General features: G+C 38.4%; 1 protein-coding gene across 3 annotated transcripts; it reads left to right on the top strand.

The window, feature by feature from the left end:
* Positions 1 to 50: 50 nt before the first annotated feature.
* Positions 51 to 27,552, top strand: DNAJB14 (DnaJ heat shock protein family (Hsp40) member B14). 3 transcript variants are annotated; one of them, XM_015624777.2, is made up of 9 exons: positions 250 to 361; positions 2,088 to 2,218; positions 6,049 to 6,223; positions 15,211 to 15,356; positions 18,325 to 18,510; positions 18,859 to 18,953; positions 19,602 to 19,711; positions 20,923 to 21,095; positions 22,755 to 27,552. In XM_015624777.2, exons 3-9 carry the CDS (start codon positions 6,066 to 6,068, stop codon positions 22,877 to 22,879), a joined length of 993 nt encoding a protein of 330 aa, XP_015480263.1. In that variant the 5' UTR covers positions 250 to 361; positions 2,088 to 2,218; positions 6,049 to 6,065; the 3' UTR covers positions 22,880 to 27,552. The 3 variants fall into 3 exon arrangements, 2 of the variants coding, with proteins under 2 accessions (XP_015480262.1, XP_015480263.1); XM_015624776.2 differs by lacking the exon at positions 2,088 to 2,218 and having other exon boundaries at positions 51 to 361; XR_001521034.3 differs by lacking the exons at positions 2,088 to 2,218; positions 18,859 to 18,953; positions 19,602 to 19,711; positions 20,923 to 21,095; positions 22,755 to 27,552 and adding an exon at positions 16,063 to 16,170 and having other exon boundaries at positions 116 to 361; positions 18,325 to 18,364.
* Positions 27,553 to 27,910: the final 358 nt, after the last annotated feature.

Genomic DNA, 27,910 nt, shown 5'->3' with positions numbered 1-27,910 from the left:
GCATGCGCGGCGGGGCCCGGAAGGGGCGGCCGGGCTGGCGCCGGTGCGAGCGCCGCGCTGGGGCTGCGGCAGCGCCGGGGCAGCGGCGGGATGAGCCCTGCGGAGTGAGCGCAGCCCCGCCTGACGCCCCGCGCCGCTCTCGGCGCCTCCGCCCCGCCCGCCTCCGCTCTGGCTTCGGGCCCCTTCTCTCTGCGCTGCGGCGGGCGGAGGCGGCGGAAGGAGAAGCCCATGGAGGGGAACCGGGACGAGGCCGAGAAGTGCATCGGGATCGCGCGGGAGGCGCTGGAGGCCGGGAACCGCGACCGCGCCCTCCGCTTCCTGGGCAAGGCGCAGAAGCTCTACCCGACCGACACGGCCCGAGGTGAAGCCCGGCCCCCTCCCCGCTCCCGCTGCCCGCGGCCCGGCTCCTCGGGACGAGCCCGGAGCGACCGCGGGGCCCGCAGGAGGGCGGGCGCAGGGGGGGCCTCCCCCGGGGGGCCCTGCAGGATGAGGCGAGCGGGAGCCGGCCCCAGAGGCAGCCCGGGGGCTGTGGCGGGGCGTGCGGCTCGGCTGGGAAAGGAGGCCGGAGTGTGTGCCCAGGAGCAGCGCTCAGGGCAGGTGCCTTCCCCTCGCCAGTGCATGACTCTGGCGTCAGGCGCTGCGGAGGAGTGGGTTTACCTCCCCCGGTGCCAGCGGGGATGTCCCAGGGCCGACCCAGCTCCTCGCCTGCATTCCCCCTCCTGCCTACAGCCATCAGTAAAAGCGCAGCCATACAGACGAGGCTTAGCCCCGATTAACATTAGGACATCGCAGGCCCCAGGCCGAGACAGGCTGGGTTGGCTTCTTTTCTGTCACTGTGAATCACCCCTCTCTAACAGCTTGCAATGAGAGCTGCAGCTTCAGAGTGGACCGTGTCTTCGTTCTCTGATATACTTGTGGTTTGGGTTTTCTTGGGTTTGGTTCCCTTTTGGTTGTACAGCAGCCACATAGGAATTGCACACGGGTTTACCTTTCCTAGAGAAAATGGAATATGTGGCTCCCCGCCAAGACTTAATTAGCTCTTCTGACTGTTCTGTGCTAAAAACTTGAAAAATATTTAGCAGCCTTTCAGCAAAAGGTGTTTAAAAATAATTGTTTAATAGGAACAGTAGTAAGGTTTCAGTGTATGTAGAACTGTTACATGTCTTGGAGCCTTTCTGTCACACAGTGCCAGAAGTCAGCTTAAAACACCTTTGGACACAGCAGGGACTTGTTGCGTTCCTCTGGTTCTCACTTATGTGGTCTCTGCTGTGGAAGGAGTAGGAGCAGTTTCAGTTCCCTGTACCATTTAAAGGCCTCAGCACTTGCCATTTCTGCAGTGTAAGTTTGAGGCAAAATCTTGACTGGAAGTTGCTGTGAGGAGATGCAATGAACGTTTGTGGGCATCTTTATCTCCTGACTTCTTATATGCAAACAATAAATGAAGATTTCACTGGCACTTTTTTAAAATTAGTTTTTAATTTTTCAAATGTTTTGTTTTTTTCTCTTGCAAGAGCATGGATGTTGCCATATTCCCCTAAATTTCTGTGGCTCGAGAATATGACATGCATGAAAATACTTTGAGCTTTTTGGAATCTGTGTTGGTCAGGAGGCAGAGGATTTCCATTCAGGTTTTTCCCCCAAGGAGAGCAAATAGCTTAGTACGCTTCACTCTGCTTGTTATCATCTTCTATCTCAAAGACAAGAGTTAGAATAGCTTTCAGGAAAAAAAAAAACCAAAAAAACTTCATCTGACTTGTTTTGAGCATTGGGGTTTGTTTCTTTTTTTTTTTTAAAGTAGGACTGCCAGTACATAACCACCCTTATAAAGTATTCAGTGCAAGAAATAGATGGCTAATTAGGCTATTGTCTGTAGGACACTTGTTTTATTCACTGTGGAAATTAGCAAAGTCAATCACAAATGAGGCAGAGACTTGGGGGAAAAGAAGATGGCCTTGTGGTAGTGGGCTGTAATCTGGAGAATTGTGTCTTTTAAACTAAAAGCTTCACAGAATTTCTCTGATATTAAATAAGTTAGTTCACTCAGTTTCCATTAGTGACCAGCTAATTGTTTGTGCTTCGTTTTTCAGGTATTCAGCTTGAAAGAAGGGCCTGATTTGTGGAACTGGTGGGCAGTTAAAGCTCCATCTGAAGCTAAAGAGAATTGCAGATGCCCTAATACCACTGAAAAAGTTCAGGCCCTAGGCCTGATTTGAACTAGGTACTTAGAAATTAGGGGTCTCTGTAAACTTGTAATATCTCTGTGCTTCAGTTTCCTAGATGTGGAGGTTGTTAAATCTTTTAAACTCATCTCATTTCCTCCCCAAATAACACCAACTCATTAAATTTATTTTGGTTTTAAAGTTTGAGGCACTTAAATGGCCCTCATAAAAGTGCAGTAAGGTGCAAGGACACAGACTGTCTTTTTTTCAGGAAAGGTTCTAGAAGGGGTGCAGTAAATCACAACTGGCATTTTACACTAAGAACAAATTAAACTGCTCTCATTGGCATCATTTAGTGGGGGGTCCACTTGAAGAAAAAAATCCAACCCATGATTCTTAATTTAATCAAAAATGTGTCACAGCACATACCAGAGAGAAAGAAACAGTCAAGGTTTTGTGAGCCCATTTAGTTCTGACACAAATTCTGATTTTACAGTCATAAAGTGTTTGGTTTATATGGTGCTAAGAAAATGTGGTGCAGCCCCAGTTGTCGCTCTGCTCACTTATTTTTCTCTGGAGTGTGGGTTAGAAGGTAGTTGAACTAATTTCTCACTGAAGTTGCAGATTCTTTATACGTTGTACCTTTAGGATCGTTTTGAGAACAATTGCCCACCATTTCACAAATGAAGTTCTATCAGTCATAAAAGCAATGAGAATGGTAATGCTGAATGTTTTACTGGTGGGAGCTTCTTCCTCCTGATGTTATAGTGGGTTACAAAAGGACAGAGAATAGGTTTTAACGATTGTCTCTAAAACAATACTATGTGTGATCTGCTTTTGGCAACATTTACATTTAAAGGGCATTCAGCACTAGTTCAGTCATCAGTGAAGTTTAGTTTTGCTCAACAAAGCTTCTGCCTGAAATACGCTGACTGCAGCAGTGCTATTTTAAGGCTTTAGTGTGAAATGTAAGGTCAGTGCTTATTTAATGATACTGAGCTAATGACTTCATAGTAGCAGTGTCCATGCTGACGTCATTCTTTGCTAGAAAATTGTTTTACGCTTCAGCCGTTCAAAAAATAGTTTGATTTTGATTTTTGCTAATGATTCATCTTGCAACTGAACAGAACCCAATCACTCATCTGGAAAAGATTTTTAAGAGTGGTTTTAAAGATAACAAAGGACAAAATGACCCTTTCAAACTTAGGTGCCTTTCAAACATTAGCTACCATTTTTTGGAAGAAAATTATATTAAAAAATTATATTATTTTTCAGTGCTTCTTAAGATTTTCTTGCCCCATTTCTGATGCTGCCTCTAAAAACAAATTTTCTTGGAACATGTCAGCTTAATTTTTAGGCTGTTGCATTAGGACAAATTCTGAATTAAACAGAATTCTTTCATTAGTGAAAGTGGGGGGGTGGGAAGGGGCAGAGGGGTCATGTTCAATGCATAATGGAATCAAATGTAGTCCAAAGATCTTTCATTCAACAGCAGGTAATAGTACACACAAGAGTTGCTTCAGACACATTCAGAGATAAGAATCGTTGTCTTACCTGTTAACAAAATAAGTCTTTGGTTCCCTGTATGCCCTATTTTTAAGTACTAGATGTACACTGAAAGTTTTCTTTAATGCATTGTTAGTGCTGCAAGTCTAACAGCTGGTTTTACCACCAGCAAGAGTCAGAGTTTTTTCTGAATATCTGAACTGTATCTTTTATTTAAAGGAAACAATGGCCCCATACCCTTTGTGTGGTTTTCTTTTTCACTGTAGGACAATAGCATGTTTGTTTGTATGTGCTGTGTCCTGCTATTTTAAGAAGTTCACTTTGATCTATTTGAATTTTACTTTTTTTTAGCATCCTGCATTGTATTTCCAGCAGTGCAGCACCGTTATGAGGTCTGAGAAGGGGATTAGAAAATAGTAGTGTTTAAGGTATACTGCAGCCAAACCTAGTCATTAAGAGACTTGGAGCCACACTTGCTTTGAAGAAACACTGGATGTTAAAAATGCAAACCATCACCCATGCCTGCGTTTCTTCCATTTCTGCTCCCACAGGTTCTGCATAAATGTTGGTGCAGGGATGAGAAATTTCTAGAGCAATACCAGTATAAAAGGAGGAAATGCAAAACTTTGAGTAAGCATTCTTTCAGGAAGGTCACATGTTCAATAGGATTCTGTGTGATGCCACTGTTAAATGTCATACTCACTGGATAGAAAAATAATCAGGTTTTTGTTTTGTTTTCTGATAGCACTTTGGAGCACATTTGGACTGAAATGCTTCATTCTGAGGGCACTGTCTGTTCAAAGCTCTGTTCCTGATTAGTTCTTAGCCTGCAGACCTGGTCACCTCATTGGAATTGTTATTATTTCATTTACCTCAGAATTTCATATGCCACAACAGAGGATGTTAGAATAAAGTATTGCAAATATTGAGTATGTCCTTCAATTATAATCCATAATGCAACTGTAGCTCTCCTGTTTCCGAGCTCCAAATTTCAATTGTAATGAAAGCATCCCCCTCTGTTACAACTAGAAATCTAAAGCTTAGTTGATTCCTTATATCTGCTGTAAAGATCCTGATCTGATCAATCAATGTGCCTTGCTGAGGCACGTGGAGGGCAGGACTAGCTCTGAAGTCAGCTGACTTTCTTGTTCAGACTGAGTGTAGCTATTCACTGATAAGTGAATGTAAAAGTAAACACTGGGGAGCTTTTAAGAAGTGGTGGCTCTCCTTTTCAACAAAGCTTCACTTTCTTTTCTTCCTATGATATACAGGCTATGATGTGTAGGAGCCATATTTCCTGCTGCTCTAAGAAAGACCATGCTAGCCAGAGGAGAATTTTTTTTTTTTTTTTTTCATTTAGGAGAAAAATCTTAAGGATTCTTCCCACTGGCTTTCTAGAAGAAAGTGCTGTGCTTTCACAGTGCATGGAACATTTTTCCTTACCAGTTTTTATTAGTGCATTTTTAATGGAGATAGTAACTCATTTTCTTTATGAAATAAATTTAGCCTATGTAGTTTGCCTTGTTGCTCTGAAGGAATCTGTTTTCAGGAAAGGTGGACTATTTAATAATCCTTGATCTATATTATACTTTGTGTGCAGTCCCTTATGTTAGAATGGTATTGTTTCTGATTCATTGCTAAGACAGATACCCCCAAAATACAGGCTTATGTACAGAAAGAAAAAACAGACTTTGTGTATAATGTTTATTAAAGCTGCTAAATTTGAGATCTGCCAGAACATGGAATGAAAGAGGATTTTAAGAACTAGCAGAAGCCAACCAGTTTTCAAGATTCAGGTCTTGAGTTGAGTGTACTTGGCTGGTCCTGAGTGTTTTTTGTGGCATTGTAACAGTGGTTTGAATTTCAGCTGATATTGCCTGGAAGGTATAGAGCATCAGTTTGTGGCCACTAATGACTCAGGTTACAGGTATATATATACTGTAGGAATTGAAATGTGCTGTAGATGGGCTTGATACCTGTGAGGAATAATTTGCAGTTTCCATAGAATGTTAGTTCCTCTTCAGTTTATAGTTGCTTATTCGGGTGTTCAGATGTTTTTCACCCCAAGGCACAAGTTTAGTGCCTCTGAAAAGCATCTAGAAATGAAGCAGCTGGATAAATTCTCTCCAGTGTTACATTACCTTGGCAGAGATGGATGGGAGGAGTCCAGTCACTAATTTTGAAACACCTTTCCATAGTTTTGCCAGAAACAGGAATTGTTACACTGACTGCAGAAACATTTGTGGCACAAAAGGATGATTAATAAGGAAGGAGGATATAGCAGCTAGTCTTGGAATCTGGTGCTCTCATCTAAGATGCTTGAGAGCCCTGGCTTAATCACTAATACCTGTAATGATACCATGATATATTGTTGTTTTTATAGTTTTGTTGGAAGCTATTATGAAGAATGGAAGTACTGCTGGGGGAGGCGCTTACTGCCGAAAATCAGCCAGTAGCAGTGATCAGAGTAAGCCCAATAGCACAAAGGAGGGCAATGCATCTGCTGCAGGTGAAAGTGGAAAAGGCTACAACAAAGAACAAATGGAAGGAGTATTAAGGTATGGCTTAAATATGTCACTGCTTTTCATTCATAATACAATTATGTACTCGTCCTTTCAACTCTTACCATTTAAAGGAGCCACAGGAAGTTTGAATTTTACTCAGAGGGGTTACTTGCACTGAACTTGGACTAGAAGGAAGAGGAGAGTTTTGCTGGCTTTAAACACTGAATGAGACACTGTCGCTTTTTGCAAGAAAGATGCTACTCCTTTCTTCAAACTCTCAAGGCTACTTTATGGAAGAATAATACTCCAAATAATTATTGAGTAGATCTCATGATAAATAGGAAAAGTGAAAATTCTGTTGTACAACTTGCAGGACAGTGTTTCTATTCAATATTTTTATTCTAAAGATACATGCTCACTCCTAAAGTTTATTTTCAAGCTAATCTTGCTGTACAGGCTGGTCTTAGACAAGTGTTAAAATTATTTTGGTTTGGACATAAAGGCACCTGAGCAACTTAATCTGGAGCACATAGTCTGAGTTGCAGTATAAACTCTGCTTAGTGCAGCTTGATAGTATTAAGATGAGGTGACATCAGGAAAGGATGTGTGAAAAGAAACAAAGGTCAATAAAAATGTCCTTTTGAGGCAAGTAACTCAAGTCATGTTATCACTGCACACTTGCTGCCTGTAGGAGCAAGAAAAATACTGTTTGATATGTGCCCAGGTTTCTGCTAAAGAACTATGGATATAGTGAAGAAATTGCACACCTCAAACCCTGCTATTTTCAGATAAGCCTAGCCCAAGTATTTTCAAGGGAGCTTTAAGGGAAATCAAGAGTTCCCTATCTCCTAGTTTGTGTATATTGGATGAATTGTTGTGCATAACAGAAATTCGTGGGGGATTTTTTTTGTGTGCATCTGTGAAATATATGTTACTGCTGATACTATCTTGGGATCTTCCTAAAATTCAATAATCTGTTCAGCTGTGCTAACAGTGAGGAAAGAAGTTGAAGTTGTATCAACAAAGTTTGGTTGATACAGAAGCCCTGCATTCAGGCAGGTAGAAACCAGCAGCTCTCACATGGTTATTCTCTTGGTGTCATTTACTAGAGCTTTTCCTTTTACCATCTTCTTCACTTAATTAATGTTATTGTCCTTTGTGATACATCTAAAGTAAAACCTGGACAAGCCTGTACGTTTTTTGTTATCTTATATCAACTGTTAAAATAAATGTAGAATGTGTCTGTGTACACACGTGTGTGACACAAAATATCCAGGAAAAAGTCCTCTGTAAATGCGGCTTAGGTCAAAATAAGATATGTAACATACTCCTAGAAAGCTGCTGCAAGGGGAGCTGTATTGGTGCCAGCAGTCACTCACCTGTGATGTGCCATTCTGAGCTGCAATCTGCTTTGACATCAGGATCCCTGCAAGATCTGTTTGTTTGTTTGTTTTAGCAAAAGGTATGTTACCTACTTTGAGTTCAGTGGTGCTGTAGAGCTAGCTTTTTCTCTGGTAGGCTTTTGTGGTATTGAGTATTGCTTTCTTGAAGGGATTTGTTAGATACTATATAAACTTAATCCAGTTTGTTCAGATCAGGACCAGTGTTAGGGGTATTCAAGAACTGCATATTGAGAATAATTTGATGGAATATAGCTTCAAGAACATTGAATATGGACTTTTGAAACCTACCAACATCTTTGCAAAATAGGCAAATGTAATACCTTACAGAACAACCCACATTTGTTTGTTTTACATACCACTTAAAATCATGTGTTAAAATAGTATCTTCATCTTCACTTGGGAAACGCTGCTGTCCTTTAATATAGAAGTTCATAAACCCTTAGAGTGAGATGGAATTTTTCTTTAGATGAGCAGTGATCAACAGAACAAGTTTTCAGTTCATGTTGGAAGTTTTGAAATGTTTGTCATGGTATTAGTTAGTAACATAAACAAACCACTTAAAAAATTTGTGGTTAAGGATTAAAAAACATGTGTGCCTTGCCAAGGAGAACAGAATTAAATACAAACAATGGGCTGAAAGTAAATGTAAAAATATAACACATTCAGTGATGGTAATTGAGAGAAAGTTCATGTTTAAACCACAATGAGAATGAGCTTTCTAGTTGGAAACATGACAGGCAGCATATGATATTGCTTCAGTCAGGCCCAGATTTTTCCAATTAAATGAAACATGCCCCTTTGGGGAGGGTATTCTTTAGAGAATAGAGTTTGTCACCACCATATGCTTCTGCCATACCGCAGTGGAATGGTTTTCAGATGTTTGAATTGGTTAAAGAAATAGTGTGTGAGAAGAGGTGGCTTTAAACAGTGTTTCATGCCCAGTTTTTGTCTTTTTTTTTCCTGTAAGGGAAGAAGGTTATAGACAGCAAGGGAGCAAAATCTCCAAACTTGAATAAATTCTGACACATAGCATGAATTTGACATTGGGCAAACAGAGTTGTTTTGCATGTGCATGATTCAAAAGGTCATTATCCTCTAATATTCTTCCTTTAGGAATTTTTGGTTCAGTAACTGAATGTAGACATAGGGAAAGTGCTTCTGATTTCAACTACGCTTCCATGCCATTTCCATGTTTTTGTTGTAAGCCTTAGTGACTGTCAGACAGGGGAACTGACTGTGAGCTCCCTGGCTTGGATCACTGTATAAAGTTCCTGGAGTTGTACAGCTATCATGAATTTGCTTGTGACAGAAGATTTAAGAAGCATAGTGAAGGCATGCTTGGAGCAATGTAACTCATTTAGCTGCATTAATTTTCATCAGGGTTACTCTAGTAATGTGAGTAGGTATGAGTACAAACAAGCACCTCTGTGCTGGCTTCATTTTTTCCACGTACACAGGGGACACTGATCACTAGCAAGTTACCATAAGAGTTCTGTAGAGTATTACATGAGCTTGCAAGTTGCTCAGCAGGGAGAAGTGTAAGATGTAACATATTTCCTCTGATTGCATAAGTGCTGGGTAATGCTGCTCTTTGCGGGAGCCGTGCTCGCTATTTCAGTGTAACAGTTTGAGGCTTGAGAGATACCACAGCACTTCGTTGCTTTTACATGGAAATGCTTTGAAAATCCCATCTGTAGGACATGCATCTTTTTCTTAATGATTCTTACCTTGTCACTGAGAACTGGATCAAGTTGCCTTAACACCCTTAGGTGACCTGCATGTGGGAGGTATTGACAGGAGGCTAGCAGAAATATGCTAGGACCCACAGTAGACTTAATGTCATTTTAAAGCAAGTGCCCTGGGAGTCTCTAGGCAACTGAAAGCTACCCAAGCAATGGCAGTTTAAGACAAATGTGTGAGAATCGTGTGCACAAAAGAAAAAAAAATAATAGGAAGCATGAAGTATTTTCATGTTGTATGTTTTATACAGGCTCTATTTAAATGATCCTGAAATTCACAAGGTGTTTGACCTCTTTGGTCTCTTATTTTTTAGTCAATAAACCATAGCATGTATTCCATATTGCCTTTTTGATGTCTGGAAGAAAACTGCCGTGACTAGTAGTATGCTAAATTTGCACTGTTGTCTTGTGAAAACTGTGGTGGAATACTGCTTTTCCTGCCTTGCCAGTGCCTGCTTCTTGGAAGAAAGTACAATAATCAAATTTTGTATTTGGATTGTTGAGATAGAACCAAAACAAATGAATCAATAGATATATGAGTTCTATAGAAACCTTGCAAGGCAGGATTAAGTGTCATCTAGTAGTGGTCAGGACTAATCAATAACTTGATTTGAATTCATGTAGTCAACCAAAAAATTGTCTCTACTTATTTCATGGATCAAACTAGGAGTACAAATTACATGACTGACTTCTTCCAGGCATTCTGCTGACACTTTTGCAAATCCAGCAAAAAGAGAAATATTGGTTCTTTTCCAGCATGGTGTCGAGAAGATAATTAACTGAAAGTGGATTAATAACAGCAATCAATATATGCTAAAAAAAACCAAACCACCAAAGCAAAGAATCGGGGCATGCCTTTAATTAGGCTGTAGAGCTGCCACAAAGTGTTGAAATATCCAGTTTAATGGTTTGGAAATTAAGGTGGAAATCATAATCATAGAGCGTTTCACATGCAAGTGGCAGAGAAGACATGATGGACTTCATCAGAAAGGTTGTAACTAAAATAAAAGGTTAAATAAAATCTGGAGAAAAGTATGCTGATGTAAACACAGCCTTGAATATTTCATATAATACACACAGTAGAAACCATCTGCTCAGTTACATCCAAGAGCAAGGTAGTAAGACAAGCACCCTAATGTGAATCTATCAGTGCAACAGAGATCTGTGACTTTTGCTGCATTTGTTTCAGAAACTAGGGATATGCCAGTACCAGCTCGAGTTCCCTGACAATGCTGTGACCTTCTCTGCTCAATCTAGAGTACTTCTTTCAGGCCATGTTTATGTTACCCAAACTGTGACTGGCACATTCCCAGCTCAGCTGTGAGATACCATTTGCATCAGACTCTCTGGCATAATTGGAAATTTGGCCTGTATAGATTTTGGTATGCATTTTACTGTGTTTTTCTGCTCAACTCTAGGATCAGAAGACAGTATAGCTTCCGCTTGCTGGGTTTTTTGTCACTAACATTCACATTTCTGCTCACTGCTGCTCAATTCAGATTTCCATTGGGAGAAATAATTATGGCGCCCTCAACATACTTTTGATTGAAGTATTTGTCTTTTGGGCTGTTCCTGTGAGGCTTTGAAAGGCCCTTTGAAATACCTCATCATACTCTAAATTTCATGATTGTGCATTGCTGTTGGTATTTGATACAGTAAGGCAAGCATCTCTGATAGGTTTTGTTAATCTGATAAAAGTGCTGACCTAATCTGAATTGTAGATTTGAAAAGTGATCTGACAAGCACAGCAGTAGGATCACATAATTTTGTAGTCGCAGGAGAACCAGTGGTGGTAGCCCTAGGGCTTCTGCAGGTGAGAAGAGACATTTCAGGACCTGAAGGGCTTCCTCTGCTGTCAGCCATCAGAGCATGGAGAGGAGCCCAGCATCCAGCAGTGTTGTTGGTGCTGCAGTGTGAAGCTGACTGACCAGTGCTACTGCAGGTGCCTTGTCAGCTGCAAGCTGGGGTATTGGAGCTTTGCAAGTCACGATGAGATACCTCTGTCAACAGATTGGGGATGAAGGAAGGCCATCACTTGCTCTCATGCTGTTTGAGAAGTCTATTCTGTAAAAGTCAGCTGTTATTTCAGGAACAGCCAGCAAATCTGTTAATCAGAAGGACAAGTGCCAAGGTGGTGGTAGGAGACTAACAATTCAACAAGGAGAGAAATTTCCTAAACAACAGAAATAATTTGATAGTAATTCAGATACAGAAGTGATGCAACTAGAAATGAAAAGTAAAAGAAAAGAAATTCACAAAAAAACAAAACCCCAAGCAAAGTATCAGTGAAAACACCAAACTTCAAATAAGGCAGAAATAAAGAACAAAAATAACCTGTTCAATACAAAATGGGCAGCTAGTGAGCAAGCGATGTGTACATTAGAATTTTAAAAAGAAATGTCTTTGTGGAGTTTATGTATGCAAGAAGATTAGCAGTAGGAACTGCAGTGCCTTAAGGGCAGCAAGACCAAACAAACAATTTGAAATTCAGCATTCAGAAAGTTGTTCATGCTGAGAGTGTTGCAGGAGTTTCAGGTGCAGTTAAAAGCCAGCAGTAACATCAGTGATGGGGCTTTTCCAGAACCTCCACTGGTTTTACCCTTAATTTTTCCATGCCTCTACTGGCTGATTTGTGTGCACTGTAACAAAAGAAAGTGAAAAAGCATTGGATCCTTCTATCGACCGGCCTTCCCAAGACAGATCTCCACAGGATAATTCAGGGGTGCAGGTGAGGGATTCTGGCTGAGTGAGGATTGTCAGAGGTCAGTCTACTAGAGTAAAAATGTGAGGAATATGTCCAAGAAAGGTCTGCATCTTCTGAGGGACAAGGATCAAGTTGGCCATGACTTCCAACAGCTTCCAGCAGCTGGAGAGAAATTTCTCATCAGGAGAGTGGAGTTTTGTGGAAGAAGACTTGGAGCATCTCTTAAGGGTTGAGGAGGGGTGGGACATCTGAGGCCCTGGTGTGGTGGGCTTTGTGCTCCAACAGTGTTAGAGAAGCCTTGTAGCTGCGCAGCCGTGTATGACCTGAGTCCTGGTGACCCCTCAAGTTTGTCCTGTGATAAACTGACTTACCAGGTTCAGTTTGTGATGCACTCAAGTTTTGCCTCTCAGGAGTACATCACAAACACTGATAACTTTGTTTAATTGGAAAGCACCTTCTAATCATCTTTGCTTGTCCCATGCATCATTTGCACTGGGGATCAGTGCAAGTTTTGGTGCAAAACTCATATGAACTCAGTTGAGGGGGGAAAAATGGAGGTGTTACCTGATATGATTTGCCCTGAATTGTGCTCTGTCAGGAACCTCCTGGCAAAAGTCACTGGCTCTCTTCCAGGAGGAAACTGCATTGACCAGATGCTAGCTACTTACAGTCCAGGTGGTTTTGGCCTTGAAGTAGCCAAGCAATTGTGTAAAACTGTTGGCTAATGGCAGAGTGTGGCAAAGGCTTCATAGCATAAGGTCACTGCTGAAAATTCCAGGCTTAGGTATGGCTTTTGGCCCCTGTGCATGTTTTTTAGCTTTAAAACTTGATCTGCCTAATCCAAAGTCCTGGTAAATGGCAAAATTTCCATATGTATATGCATGTTCTACATTTGTATTTGTAGAATTTTTCATTTACCACTAGGAAAGACTTGCAAAGAAAAACAGAAATGTGTTATACCTCGGCTGAACACATTTCTCGATAATAACAATAACTCATTTGTGGGCCAGGTTCAGGATAGCCGTTGCATGGAGGTCATTGCATTTAATCCTTTAGATCTTTTGGTTGATACCCATCATTGCTATTTCTCCTTTGAGGGTTGTCCACTGTGGAACATCCACTGGTTGTGAACTGGAGGGAACTCTCAAGTGGGTTTTTGGGATTTAGAAGAACCGGTTGGCATCTATTGCATTGTTCCTTTTTTCCCCGTATTTCTCCTCTTGGCATCCTAGAGTTGTGAAATGGAAGTATATTGTGTCTGTAAATAAATAAACTTCTGTGTTAGGTGTTTTTTTTTCATGAAGAATGACAATATGCTGTTAAGGGAGTGAGTTGTTGAGGATGCGCAGTGCTTAAAAATACGTGAATGAATGTTTAACACCAGAGTTTTAATGCTAAAAAAATAACAAGCGTTGCTAAGCATTGACAGCTTGCTATGTAATTTTATATCAACCAAAGTTCTGAAGAGTCTGGCCCACAAACAGATAGCTCAGAAACAATTATTGAAGAAAAGTTAGATTGGATGCTGAGATAGCAGCTTAATGAAATAAAAGCTTAATTTGATACTGTTACACATTTAAATAAAGCTACCTGCTCTTGATACAGTTCTTAATTCATCGAGGCATTGAGGCTATGGATTAAGGGATCTGTACACTACCACAGTTCTTTCTGCTTGTACAGATTACAAAAAAAAAAAAAAGGTTTCCAGTACTCAAGAGTATATTTTAATGTATTTTCTTTCTATCCTTTCTTGATGGATTCATGGTGTTCTTTTTAGTTAGCTCTATCAGCTTCCTAATTGGAGCTTATTAAATGTTACTTCAATATAATGAGCTATATTTATTTCACAGGATGTTTGTGTTGGCAGCTGCCTGCATACATTCAATTCAGTGCTCTTGCGAGCATTACACCAAGGCTTCCATAAAAGTTCCTGTATTTGAACACAGGAAACAGGATCCCTCAAATGAAACTTGATTTGATCAATCTGTGAAGTAGGACGGGCCACACATGATGGTGTGGTTGTACTTGTGATGCTCACACTCCCTTAATTACAGGGTATCCATTCTTCTTTCATGAGAATGCCAAAGGCTTGCTTGCCCCCTTGTTTTCCACATGGCTGCCCTGTGTGTAGTCTTGGAAACACGAAACCCAAATTTAAGTAGAAATTTGTGCATGCAAGAGAATGCAGATACAATTACAGCCATGTGAAGCAACTCACATGAAGCTTTTAAAGTATTTACGGATGTAATTTCTGTTTCTTGCTCAGACCAGCCCATTTCTTTTGGCATGAACTCAATGTCAGTGTGCCTCATTTCTGCAGTGCAAATTTGGGATTCAGCCTTTTCTTTCTGAATTCTTACCCAAGTGACTTGGTTTGATTGTTAAGCTATATTTACTGATTTGATCAGTTTTTCCAGCCCACATAGAATTAATGTTCTCTCTTCTCCTGTAAGTGCTCTTTCTTCCTTCTGGGGTATGGTAAAGTATACTAAATCATTACATCATTTCCGGATTTTACTTCTCCCGTCTGGGTTAGACAGCCTACAGAAAATATTTCTGAGGTTTCAGTTTTGAAAAATGCTACACTTGATTATATGAGATGTGTTAAATATGTAATTGCTGGAGCTGCTGCTGTGACATTGAATTTACATAAATTAAGATCCAGTGCATTCCCAGCAGCAGAAGTATTCTCACATGTTTTATTCCCTGAAAAGTGAATGCTTGAGTGGTGGTTGGATTTGACTTTTGTTTGGAGAAAGGGAGGTATTGTTTGCTTTGTTTTATATCCTTTATACTGAAATGCATTTGCTGTTTACAGTCCAAACAGATTATCCTACCTGCTAGCTGTGCAAAGTAAATTTGGAACCTTCTTTTTATGCATTATTAACAGCAGTATTAATGTAATTGTGGATGAGGAAATGGCACAGTAGTTGCAAACTGAAACCCTTTCTTACAGCTGCTGTAGTTCTACAGTAGAAGTAAAAGAAATGTATGTAATGAGCTAAATATTGAGTTTATTGTGAAAAAAATACATTCTTTGTTTCTAGAGTGGCTATTTAAAAAATATTTTATACTGAAAGCAAAAGATGTAATGTGGTGCACCAATGTAATGTATGACCTCATTTGCAGCTGTATGTTAACCCATTACTTCTGTATCTCTTTTTTTGCAACATTTTACGTCATTTTCTTTTGCAGTATAAAGAAATGTAAAAATTATTACGAAGTCCTTGGAGTGTCAAAGGATGCAGGTGAAGAAGACCTAAAGAAGGCTTATAGAAAACTTGCTTTGAAATTCCACCCAGACAAAAACCATGCACCTGGAGCAACAGAGGCTTTTAAAAGTAAACCCAATTTTTACTTTGAATTTCTTTTATGATTAAGCTTCATCCAAATAAAACATTTATCTGCATTGGTCACTTGCATTTTTACAAATGTAAATGTATTTTTAGCTGTTGTTAAACTGACATTTTTATTGAAGAAAATACTTGACCTTTGTTATATTAGGAATATAGATAAGTAAACATGGACTTTGGCAGTAGGGCTTGGTTTCAGAAAATTGGCTGTAATGTTCAGTACAGGGAACAAATACTTGATCTGTGAAACCCAATTGCACTTTTTTACTGTTTTTCACTTGATGTAGTCATTGAATTTTACTACCTTGGATCTTTACTGTAACTGAGCTAGAAAAAAGAAAATCCTTGATAACAAAATGTAGCTTTTTCTGAATCACATGCCACACTGTTACCTCTTCCTTAACATTTTTTGTATCTGTGTAGTTTTACTACTTTTTCTGCACAAAAACACCTGAGTTCAATCATGGCCTTACTAGTAGTTGTCTTTGACCATTTTTTAGGTAAAATTTACAGTTTGACTTGACCTTATTTAAGGCTGTTCAGCTTAGCCCTGCACAAGGGAAATTATTGAAAAAAAGCTTTTTAAAGAAAACTACACTTTCATCTCAGGTGAAGAAAAATGTGAATCTGTAAGAAATGATGATGCATAAACAATCTGATTGTGGTACATCTTTTTATTTTTTTCCTGTGTGAGGTTTACATGCAGACATTTGAAAAAATCATTCGGATAAAACACTTAAATTGGGGAGGGAAAAAAGAAAAAAAAAGTCCTGAGCAAGACTCCTGATACAGACTTTAAGAGGTAATTATAATAATATATTAACAATTACAGGTGAAAAGTAGATAGAGCAAAGCAGTAAAGTTGATTACTCTTGAGTCATTTAATACAGCTATGTGGTATCTTTATTTAAAAGATACTATTCCTATAAAATTGTTTTGGGCCCTAGGAATAAAATAGTTCTTTCTTGTTAATAGCATTTCAAATCATCTTTAAAATGTTAAAATCCATTTATTAATATTTTATTTAACATGAGCAGTTTGTACAAGTCTGATTTCTTCAGCTGAATTTCACTTTCTAGTTTTTAACTAGATGAGTAAACAAACAGGAAATTTTGTAGGGGAATCTTGTCTACCAAAAATTGTTTAATGACAACTAGCATTTTCTTTCATTGAAATTATCATAATCGTTTTGTATGGCTGAGTAAATTTATGGTTTAGTTTTCCTTTAAAGGTGTCTGATGAGTTTTTGACATCCATCTGAGAAAAGGCGTTCATAATAATAGATTTTATTTCATAATAATGTTTTATTTTAAGGAAAGGTCACATTTTTAAACAGAATTGAATTTCATGATAGGTAAGGTACTGAGATCTTGACCTACCTAGTACTACTGTTCCATTGTATTGAGCAATCTCACTGAAGTGAATTTTTAAATGAAAAAGTTTGTGCAAATATAATAACTTCTGCTGTCTTTTACCAATTTAGTCAAGAATCTTTTCTTTGAAACTTTTGAGCAGTGGCTTTTTTTTTTATTTTTATGTCCTTTTTGAAAAGAAAATTATATTGGAATTAAAATCTGTTGTGAATTAGCACCAGATAATCAAGAGCAAGTAACAAACAGGCATATTGTGACAGTATGGTGACTTGACTTTATATTCAGTCACCTGATTTATCTAAGTTTTTAATTGTTGGGAAAATCTAAATTTTTACTGCCAATTTTATCCTTGTATTGAGCAACAGAGCAGTATTTGATGTTGGTTTATATCATGCTTTCAGTGCAAAATAGCAGGCTTCATTTTTTTGGGTTTTCTCCTCCACTTAAAGGAATTGCTTATGTTTTATCCTAAGGGCATCTTAAAAGACACATAGCTAAAACTCATTAACTCTTGCTTAGATTGGATAATGTTTAAAATATTAATTATAAAACCACAGTCTTATTTGCCTGTGTTGAGGTTATAGTGTTGCACCTTTCACGAACTTTTGATGACTGTGGCTTTTCAACACTGAACATCATAAACCCTGTACCTTGGGTTGGTTGTCTGCCAAAGAAGTCTTTTGTTGGAGAGGACTGGAGGAGAGAGTAGAGAGGAAGGCAGAAAGGGTTTAATGAAGATATGACTGAGTGAAGATCTTTCATCAAGTGGCAGCACAAACATTCCATCAATCTGCAAGATCATTATGTCTGTGCACAGCAAGAAAGAAGCTTCTAAAGTCAGTAGAATATGTGGGTTTTCTTGCTGATTTTTCCCATGCTTATCTAAGTGAGGTTTTTTCCTTTCTACTGCCAGAATTGAAGCTGTTCATTTGTGATACCATAGCATAAACAGGGACAAGCATCCAGGCCAGGCCCTCCGAACATGGAGGTCATATTGATCACCCAAAGAACACATGCATTCCTGTCACACATGCATGTTGTATTCCTCATGTTACATCATGCAAAACTTTGTGTTATTAATGTAATGCATAAAATACCTTCAGAAGCATGAAGATAAATACATTCACACTCTTGTTCACAGTGAAGCTGGTGCATTCCAAGAAATGACCACTTAGCAAATGAAACCAAAGAAAACCTGCCAAGTCTATGATGTTTTTTTAAGCTAGGCTGCTAGAGCAAACTGCAGTTACCCAGGTTCAGAGTCTTATTGTAATGCTTGAAGCTTTTTTGGTAACTGAGAGAGAGAACATTTCCAAAAGTGTAGGTGTTCCCCTAGAAAAGCAAAGCTCTTCTGCCTTGTTTAACAGGATAAAAGGCCTTTGAATAGCATTGGTGGGAAACTTTGTGGAAGCTATTCTAAGAAAAGTGGAGATGTTTCTGGACCTTGTTCTACTCTAGTTGTTTAGTAACATACAGTGAATTACATCGTTTGCTGCCTGGTTTTGACTTTGAAATTTCAATTTTCATGCTGGAATAGCTTTTATCATGCATTTACGGGAGTTGTGTTTTATTCCTTGCTTCAGAAATCGGAAATGCATATGCTGTGCTGAGTAATCCAGAAAAGCGAAAGCAGTATGACCTTACAGGCAGCGAAGAGCAAACTTGCAATCACCCTAGCAATGGCAGATTCAACTTCCACAGAGGTTGTGAGGCAGATATTACTCCAGAGGATCTGTTCAACATGTTTTTTGGAGGGGCCTTTCCAACAGGTATTTGTATTCATCAGTATAATTGTCGAGATGTACTGCCCAGAGTGGCATTAGAGGTTATGACATTATAAAACAGTAGAATAATTCCAGCCAGCCTTGAACCCCAACTCTACAATCTACATCAGTTTATTTTTCCCTCAATCACAGTGTAATCCGAAAAATGTCAGTTCTTTGGGGTTACTATCATAGAGATTAAAATACGTCTTTTAAGCAACTTTGAAAATATAAGATACCTTAATGTCATTTTATATGCCATTGTGCAGTAATGTAAAGTGCTTTATGTTGCTTGTGTACTGACTTCTAAATAGTATTTTGTACATGATTTAAATGTGGCTGTTCCTTCCTCAGGTAGTGTACACTCATTTTCTAATGGTCGTGCTGGCTACAGCCATCCAAACCAGCACCGTCAGAGTGGGCACGAGAGGGAGGAAGAGAGGGGTGATGTAAGTTTAAGCACTATTGGCTTTAAACTATGAAATCTGCTTTCAGTGGTGTGATTGTACAGGAGCTCTCTACTGTAAACCACTTTGTACCTGCCGGTTGGGTATTTTAAACTTCAGCAGGTGGTTGGCTTACTCACTGATAAACAGGCATGCAAATTTGAGAAGGTAATAGCCTGGTTTTATAAATCTGTTGTATGTCACTTTCTTACTGGTGACTGGTATTATTAACCTAAATATGCCACTAATTCAGGCCACTAAACCTTGTATGCATTTAAAAATTTATTTGGGCTGAGGTAAGTATTGAACTTACGGCTCAATATTGACCTACATGAATTATGTCTAGTCCTGTATAATCACATATCACTGTATAGATGAGATCAAATCATGGTATACAATGTAGCTGAATCCAGTTTTTATTTGGTAGTTGCTTGTGTGTATGTGCTAACCCATGAACTCTTGCAGCTTGAGCACTCTGTGAATATTGTGTATGCATCTGAAAGTTCAGATAATACCACAGTGTTTGCAGTTACTGTTTTCCTAGCAGCTTTGGAGGCTTAAAGCAAAAAGTCACACATAGCATTAAGTATTGTCAAATTTATTTGTTTGCTTGATGATTTATGAAATACCTGAATCTGTTTTGTTCCTTAGGGAGGTTTCTCTATGGTCATTCAGCTGATGCCTATTATTGTGTTGATCTTTGTCTCCTTGTTGAGCCAGTTGATGGTATCTAACCCTCCTTACGCCTTATATCCAAGATCGTAAGTAACGCTTAATTACATCACCTTAAAGCAGAGGGGAACGAATTGTAATCACCCTCTCCCACTTAGAAGCATTGTGGAGAGTTTTTCATTGGTTGATCTTTGATTTCCTACTGTGAAGAAAGGGAGGGAAGGTGTAGATGAAGCAGAACAAAAAATTTAGGTGCAAAAAATATAGGTGCTGTGAGGATTTAATGGAGAAAAGAGGTCAGCGGAACCTGGACTTTAGGAGGTCTAGTACAAGGCAGTGGGTCCATGCAACATGACATGTAAAGGTGTTTACATCTCCAACATACATAATCAAAACCTGAAATCTGCTAAGGCTCATTATTCTTCTGAGGGTAATCTTTGTTCACGGAAGGTGAAGAACTTGAAAGCAACTTCCTTATCCTTATTTAAGTGTTAAACTTGATGATGGCCGGGAAGATTGTCTGTTTTTTGCTTCATTCTAGGTGATGGTAAAAATCTTCATTTTCTTTTGAAGAATTCTACTTGTGAAACTTACATATTTTGTACAGTAGGATATTTAAACCTTTTTTTCTTGTGAGAAATAAATAACTTGAATCAAGCATGCAGCTAGCTGGTAGACTTAGCCCACTCACCACAATGGTTTTAGAGGTTTTCAGTTCCTTGCAGATCTCTCAGCCCCACAACAGAAAGGTTTCATTCCTCCTGTTTTTCAAAATTCTCTATTTCTGGAGTAGGATGTTTTTCTCTTCCGTAACTAAGCTGTTGCAATGCTTAGAAAAGCTTCTCTGCCAAAATGTTTGCATCCAATCTTTGATTTTTAATCTGCAGAATGCCAGCAGGAAAATTAATTTATCAGGGCTGGCAGCAAACACTTCAGAATGGAGATGCCTGTACTGTATTGCAACAGAATAGTGACCTGTTTCTGTTGAGTTTGAATGTATTTTTTTTCTTATTAAGACTTATATTTGCCTAAAGAGATATGAAATAAATGTCTTAGTAAAGTGGAATTTTTTGTGAGATCAAGTGTTTAAGCAGCAGAAGTTTAATGATCAGGTGAATGCAATAATTTTATTCTCTGGCAGATTATAGAGCCATTCTTTTCATTATTTGTCTCAAAATGGCAAATTTATGAATGTGCTGGTACTATTCTCTAATGGCAGTATTTTTTTTAAGTCTATTTGTGGCATAAAAAAATAAATTAATATTTAGTCTTTCTCTCCCCCTTCCCTTCTTTTTTGCAGAAGTACAGGGCAGACCATAAAAATGCAGACAGAAAATTTGGGTGTCATTTATTATGTCAATAAGGACTTTAGAAATGAATACAAAGGAGTGTCGCTACAGAAAGTGGAAAAGAGTGTGGAAGAGGATTATGTGTCCAACATTCGTAATAACTGTTGGAAGGAGAGGCAACAAAGTAAGTTTGGTAATATGTGTAATTTCATGAAATCATGCATTACTATAAAATTAAATTGCCTCAGGCAAGAAGGAAGTGCATGTATTATTACAACATCTCAATGCAAAAGTAAGTCCCCTGCTGTTCCTCACTTTAACACTGTCCACGGTGTCACTTTGTTTCTGAATTTTATTCAGTGATCTAACAACCATTTGCAAATTATCAGCAATTTTAACCTGCTGCTTTATTATCTGTGTCCATTTCTCAGAAAATTAGACTACACTAAATTGATAATGACAAAGCTTTTGTCGTTAACTCACTGCAATTTCTAAGAATTCTCATGTCTTCCACATTACTTTATCATGGCAATAACTCATTTCCCTAAGTGCTTTTATATAAGTAAATAAATATACAGAAGCTTACATAGAAGCTTACATAGGTGTTTCCAGAGACACAAAAAAAGAATCTTCCTTGGACAACTGTACATACAAACACTGTTTTTCCAGGCAACCAAGGACAGGCAGCGCATCCTGTAAATCAAGAGGGTTTAGTTTGCCATCTGTTTCTCCAATCTAATATTATACAATGAGTTACTTCTTTTCAGAAACCTAAAATTCAATGCTAAAGCATAAAAATACTGAAGACCACCAGCCTTTTCTAAATCAGCATCAATTTTATCCAGTTATTCTGTTATCTGTGACCATTTTGTGAGCTATGTGGGAACAGCACCGCTAAAATTTACATTAGTATTGAAACCAGATGGTTTTAACTTTTCAGGTGGTAAACTTCAGTCATAGCTAACTGGAAAAATAATTGATTCATGAACTGTCAGTAAACTGACCAAAAGCAAATAGAATGCAGTTCTCTGAGTAGATCACGTGTTCCCACCCAGTTTTAGTCTCTGCAGTGCAGTTGTTTGGTACTTGTAATTTATTAAGTTGTGAAAGCTACCTAAACTGATTTTGAATAAGAGGCTCCTAATGTTGTTTTTTTTTCTGATAATAGAAATACTGATTTTGTGGTTTTAAAATACCAGTTGTGTGTTAAATCTCCGTGACAGTTAAAATCTATCTGGGGTTGATTGACGTTTAAGAATGTCTTGCATTTTGATTTGAAGTGACAAAAAATCTTCTACAGAATTAAAATGCTCAGCATTGTCAAGCTGTTGAGCACCAGTATAATACAGAGAGCTCTTAATTATTAATAGCTCTGAACACTGACAGTCTGAATCAACATCAGTTGAAGTAAAGGGCTTAACATTCGGATTGGATTTTTTAGGGCACAGACAAGATGCTAGAGCTATCAATAACAATGCAGGATCACTGAGAGTGGCCTATATTTGTAATGTTCAATGAGGTCTGACCAGAAGTAGTGGGGCATTTTTTGTTATTTTGTTGTTGTTGAGGATTTATTTTTGTAGGTTGTGTTTTTTTCTGTTTAATCAGATACTGCTTTATGAACTCTGAGGGAGCTGCAAGGGTGATACAGCTTTAACTGCTCAAAAAGATGGAATTGTTACAAAGATCCAGCAAAGGAAAACAGTAGCAGTGCTGTTTAGTCTGAGGGAAGTTAGAAGGAAAAAAGGGCAAGGGTTAAAATCTCAGGTGTTTTGTACAACTCTGTCATGTTCCAAGTATTCAGTTTGTAACCAAAAGAATGTTTTCTCTTTTCTCCTTAAAGAAACAGACTTACTTTATGCAGCAAAAGTATATCGAGATGACCGCCTCCGAAAGAAAGCAGAGTCTATGTCCATGGAGAACTGCAAAGAACTAGAACGGCTGACCAGCCTCTACCGAGGAGAATGAGCTACAGTTACACACACACCTTACCTATGCTGTTATCTCTCCTGTAAACTGACAAGAGATTTAGTTTCACCATGGATGCTGGAAAAGAGGGTGGATGTAAAGCTCTACTGTGTAGCTGTTTCCAGAAACCTTATGCTGAAATATCATTTAACGGCTTCTTTACCTACTGTGAAATATAGGTAACTTTAATTGTCTAGATTTTACTTCAAAGCTTCTGTGAATTCTTTCAGCAGAGAGAATAGCTCAGAAAGGATGCTATACTTGTAGAGACTTAGTCATAGTGGTTCTCCTCTAACATATTTGCCATGTAAATATCTATGGAAAGAACACTTTGTGTATATACGAGTTAAATGACTTTCTATTTAAAAATCTCAGAAATTTAGTTCCATACTACATTTTGTCTCACTGATGGAATAAATAGTATGATTACATCACTCCTATTCAGATGTCAAGTGTGTGGAGTTGAAACAATAATTTTTAATATTTTATCTCTAACTCTATGTAAAATCTTCTAGGTTTACTGCTTAGAGGAACTTGGTATTTTTAAATATAATGGCATATATTCCTAAATATCTGTTGGGGTATATTGATCTGGTGTAGAGTAGCAGTTTAGCTGTTGTAGTTTTTTAGCATTTCTAAGCAATGCTGAGAAAAATAAGAACTACACTAATCTCTTTTCAAAGTAAATATTTGCAAATGCTGTACAGACCATTATAAACATTGCTTTTAGTACTTGCAACAGTTTACAGCAGCTCTACCATTTGGTATTCCAGTAGTAGTAAGTCCATATGTATGGTTAACATGCATCCATAGCTTCCTTAATTTTCACTGGAAAGGTAGAGGAAAACATGCAACACTAAAAACACTAAAATAAAAAGGCAACCTAATTTTTTTTTTCCCTGGCAAGCTTCCATTTTCTTACTACTTTTTTATTTCAAGCTGAATCCCAGTACTGATTCCTCAACGGGCACCGCAATTGGAACAGGGAAATTTTGCTAAGTACAAGCTATGTGCCTTTCAATTTTGCCAACTATTTAAATGCTTTGCTGCTTTGCAGTGTGCTCCTATGGTCAGAGCCCTATCACTTGTCAGAAGAGGTAGGGTATGCATTTTTTGGGACCAGAATGTAGCTGGACTGACTTCCTAGAAATGAGCAAGCCTACTGTTTGGCTCCTGTATAGAAGATCATGTAACTCAGTGGCCTGGAAATGGAAACTATATGTAGCCACACCTGCTGATGCAAAGAGGTGTTCTGAAGCAGCTAAGTACAATGTACTTCAGGTTTATCAAAGTATATTGAAAATGTTTTTAGGTCCAGTTGCTGATGTTTTTTACATTTTAACAGTGTTATGTAGGGGAATGTTTCTTGTATTTGAGAATGCCAGATAGCTTGTATTATGGGCAATATATTTTGTTTGAGAAAATTGCTGTCTGAACAATGCTGTCAGTTCATGTGGAGCCAAATATTTCTCCTAAATTTAAACACTTTGTCTGACTTCATTGCAATTCCTTCTGATCCAGAGCAGGATATGTTTGACTTTACAAATACACTGAATGCTATTGCTCCAAGTGACCCAGAAAACATTTTGCATATATCAATTTTCTAAACTGTCCCAGTGGAAATGTCTTCTCTTGAATTGATGTAACGTGAGACTGGCTGCAGGCTTTTAACTAAGCAGCTAAGCCAGCATTCAAGGTGGACATGAAAGCCTGGGGCACAAAACAGAACTAAAAGTTCCTGAAACAACAACAACAAAAAAAGGTTTGCTGTACTGAATGTCCTTGCCAAGACTACAGTAAAAGGGCTCAGATATAATGGAAAGGCATCCAGATGTTTGAAATATGCAATCAAAATCTATGGATAAAATAAGATTCCCCAGTTTTTGTAACTGTCCAGAATGTATTGTAATTATATTAATGAAAACAAACTATCGAGTACATTCTGGTACTCCTGTGTCTTCTTAAAAGAAGAAATTTATTCCAGAGGCTTTAACAAGTACTTGGGTCTTCCTGTTTACAAATGAGTCTGAGTTTGCAAGTAATCTTTTAGTTAACAGGAAAAGGGATATATAACACATTTATCAAATATTGAAACTGTGAAGTCAGAGTGAACAGATGGTCTTAGCAAAGCTGCCTATAATAATCCTATGGGCTGTGTCTGCCCTGCAGCCACTTCTGGTGCAGGTGAGAAGTGTGGAAATGGATGGATGCTGAGCTGTGTCAGCTTGGTTCGATTGCTATCTGTTCCTCTGCAAACTGGAATAATGTGGTGGCTGTGCCCTATGGCAACACAGACACCCCAGAAGGTTAAAAGTGAGACCTAGACTGCAACATTTCATTTGATTACCTATTGCAATTAGCACTTTCTGAGAAGGAAATAATATGTTTATACTGGTGGAAGTATGCTGCTTAGCATTTAACAGATTAAATAGTTGCACACTTTGAAATATGTAGTAATGTGCAAAAGGATGCTGTGATTTCCTGTAGCATAAAGATTAAGCTGCTCTAAATATGACCTGCAAACATTCTTTTAATATTTCAAGTGGGTGTTTTTCTCCTCATGATTGTTGCTTTTTTTTTCCTAAAGTCTGAAGGGTTTTTTTTTCTTCAGAAATGTCAATATCTTCCCTGGATTTGTTGAGGGAATCTGCTAGAAATTCATTTTCTCATGAGCAAAATGCAAATTGAAGAGGGTGGAGTACTTAAATCTTTTCAAATGACCTTTCGTCAGAAGGCAAAGCTCTCATTAAAATAAGATACTGGGAAGAAAAGGGGAAAGCAAAACTGGTTTTGAACAGCCTGAATAAAAATCCCTCAACATTTTGGCTACCTGCTCCTTAACTGTTTTTATTCAGTCATTACCTTTCATTTAATCTAGAATTATAGATAGCACAAGCATGGGTTCTTGGTTTTGTCCTTTAAAAGCACAGGCAGAAAAGCCTTGCAAAAAGAGAAAAATCTTGGCATGACTCTGACATAGCCTAATGAAAAAAGGAGATGATTTGCATCTGCTGAAATATAACATCAGTATGTGTTCTATTTATGGAGCATCCTGAGTCACAAGAGAGTTCAGTGTTCACATCTGATGAACATTTCCCTACAAGTTCTCTGTTTGGGTAAAACAAGTCTAAATTGGAATTTTTTACCTTTTTTTTAAACAGTCTTTTTTATTTTACAAGTTTCCAAGAAATGGTAGAACATCACAGCACTAAAAATGCAACAGATGCATTTAAATAGACAGCAAAGATAACTTTAAATTATAAATATTTTTAATACAATTTTGTAACAAATGCTGTAAAAGGATTAAAATACGAGGGGAAGAATATTTTTTAAGGTTGTTTGTTCATGAATTTCATTCAATTTTAAGCAGTTGTTATTCTGACTTCTTGTAGCTCTGTCAAAAAGAAGGAAAGTGTAATAGTAAAATCATTTTGTTTTTTTTAAAAGCAGGTAATTATAAATAAATTAATTCCTGAAGCTATAACTTACTTACATGTAATGTAATGTAATAAATATAGGAAAGAAACAGGCCATTTGTTGTGGATTGGCCTTGGCCATGAATGAAGCACTGTGCAGCCAGCTGCTCTCACCCCCACAGCACAACGGGGTGGAGAATCAAACTCAGGTAAAACCTGGGGGCCAAGATGACAGCAGTTCAACCATCAAAACAAAATCAAATATCAATGATCAATAGCAATGAAAAGGGAGACAAGAGAGAGAGGAATAAACCCCAAGAAACAGAAGTGAGCCCAGTACAATTGCTCACCACACTCTGACCAATGCCCAGCCTGTCCCTGATGAGCAGTCGGCAGCTCCTGACCAACCTCCCCAGTTTACACGCTGACCATGAGCTGCTCCATGGGATGAAATATCCCTTTGGCAAGTTTGGGTCTGCTGTCCTGGCCCTGCTCCCTCCCAGCTTCTTGTGCACCTGCTTGCTGCCAGAGCATGGGAAACAGAAAAATCCTGGATTTAGGGTAAGCACTGCTCAGCAACAGCCAAAGTATCAGTGTGTTACCAACATTATTCTTGTACTGAATCCAAAGCACAGCACCGTACCAGCTGCTAGGAAGAAAAGTAAACTCCCCTATCCCAGCTGAAAGCAGGACACCATTATAAGCTATACTTCCAATACTTCTCAGTTTGGCAGGAATTGGGTTTGAGGATTGGGCTTCTCCACATTTTTACAAGTAATATTAAAACACACTGTTTAGTTACAATGTTATCCTTCATACGGAATACCCTTCTTCCTTCAGTACTGGTTTATTCCTTGTATAGAAAGACTACATTGGGATGGGAAAATAAATTCCCATTGATAGCAATACAGGAGCCATCTCATAGATGCTTTTGCATAGCTTTCATTCAAAATGTGACAGGGAAATAAGTAAAATCAATCACTGAGCATCATGGCTTCAAATAATTTAAAAAAAGTTGCATTTTTAAACCTTTTTAGTGTATAGTGGGGAATATTTTAATAAACGAGAAGACCAAGTTTGTCCCAGGTAGCATTTTCAAAAATACTACCAGAAGCTCACACAATGATTTTTTGGGGTTCTCTTTTAAGTATCTCTCTAATATGACCAAGTCCTTATCAAATTGCTGTGTGTGCATGGCTTGGATTAAGAAGGAGGTATGAATTCTCAGTATTCAAATAAATTTGTTCTTTTGAATGACCTTTTCCTCTGTTACTTGCAAAAAGTGGCTTATCTGTGTTTCGGGCGTTTTGGAAACTTCACTGGACCTATATGTTTAGAAACATTAGCAATTTCCAAGTGAATATATATACATATATATATCTATACACACACATATATATATAATTTACACTTTTTAAAATTGTAATTTGATACTGCCATCTAAGCAAAATCTTCAGATATCAACAATTCTCTAGTCACTGGTGGTGTCCCCTGGGCTCAGGATTAGGCCCAGTCCTGTTCAGTATTTTTACTGACAATCTGGATGAGGGAATTGTCTACCCTCAGTAAATCCACAGGTGACACCAAGCTGGGTGGCAGTGTTGATCTGCTGGAG

The sequence above is a fragment of the Parus major genome, chromosome 4 (genome assembly GCF_001522545.3).
Source record: "Parus major isolate Abel chromosome 4, Parus_major1.1, whole genome shotgun sequence".
NCBI classification, from domain to species: domain Eukaryota; kingdom Metazoa; phylum Chordata; class Aves; order Passeriformes; family Paridae; genus Parus; species Parus major.
Note: the sequence above shows the minus strand (reverse complement) of the source record. Positions and strands in the feature narration are given on the sequence as shown.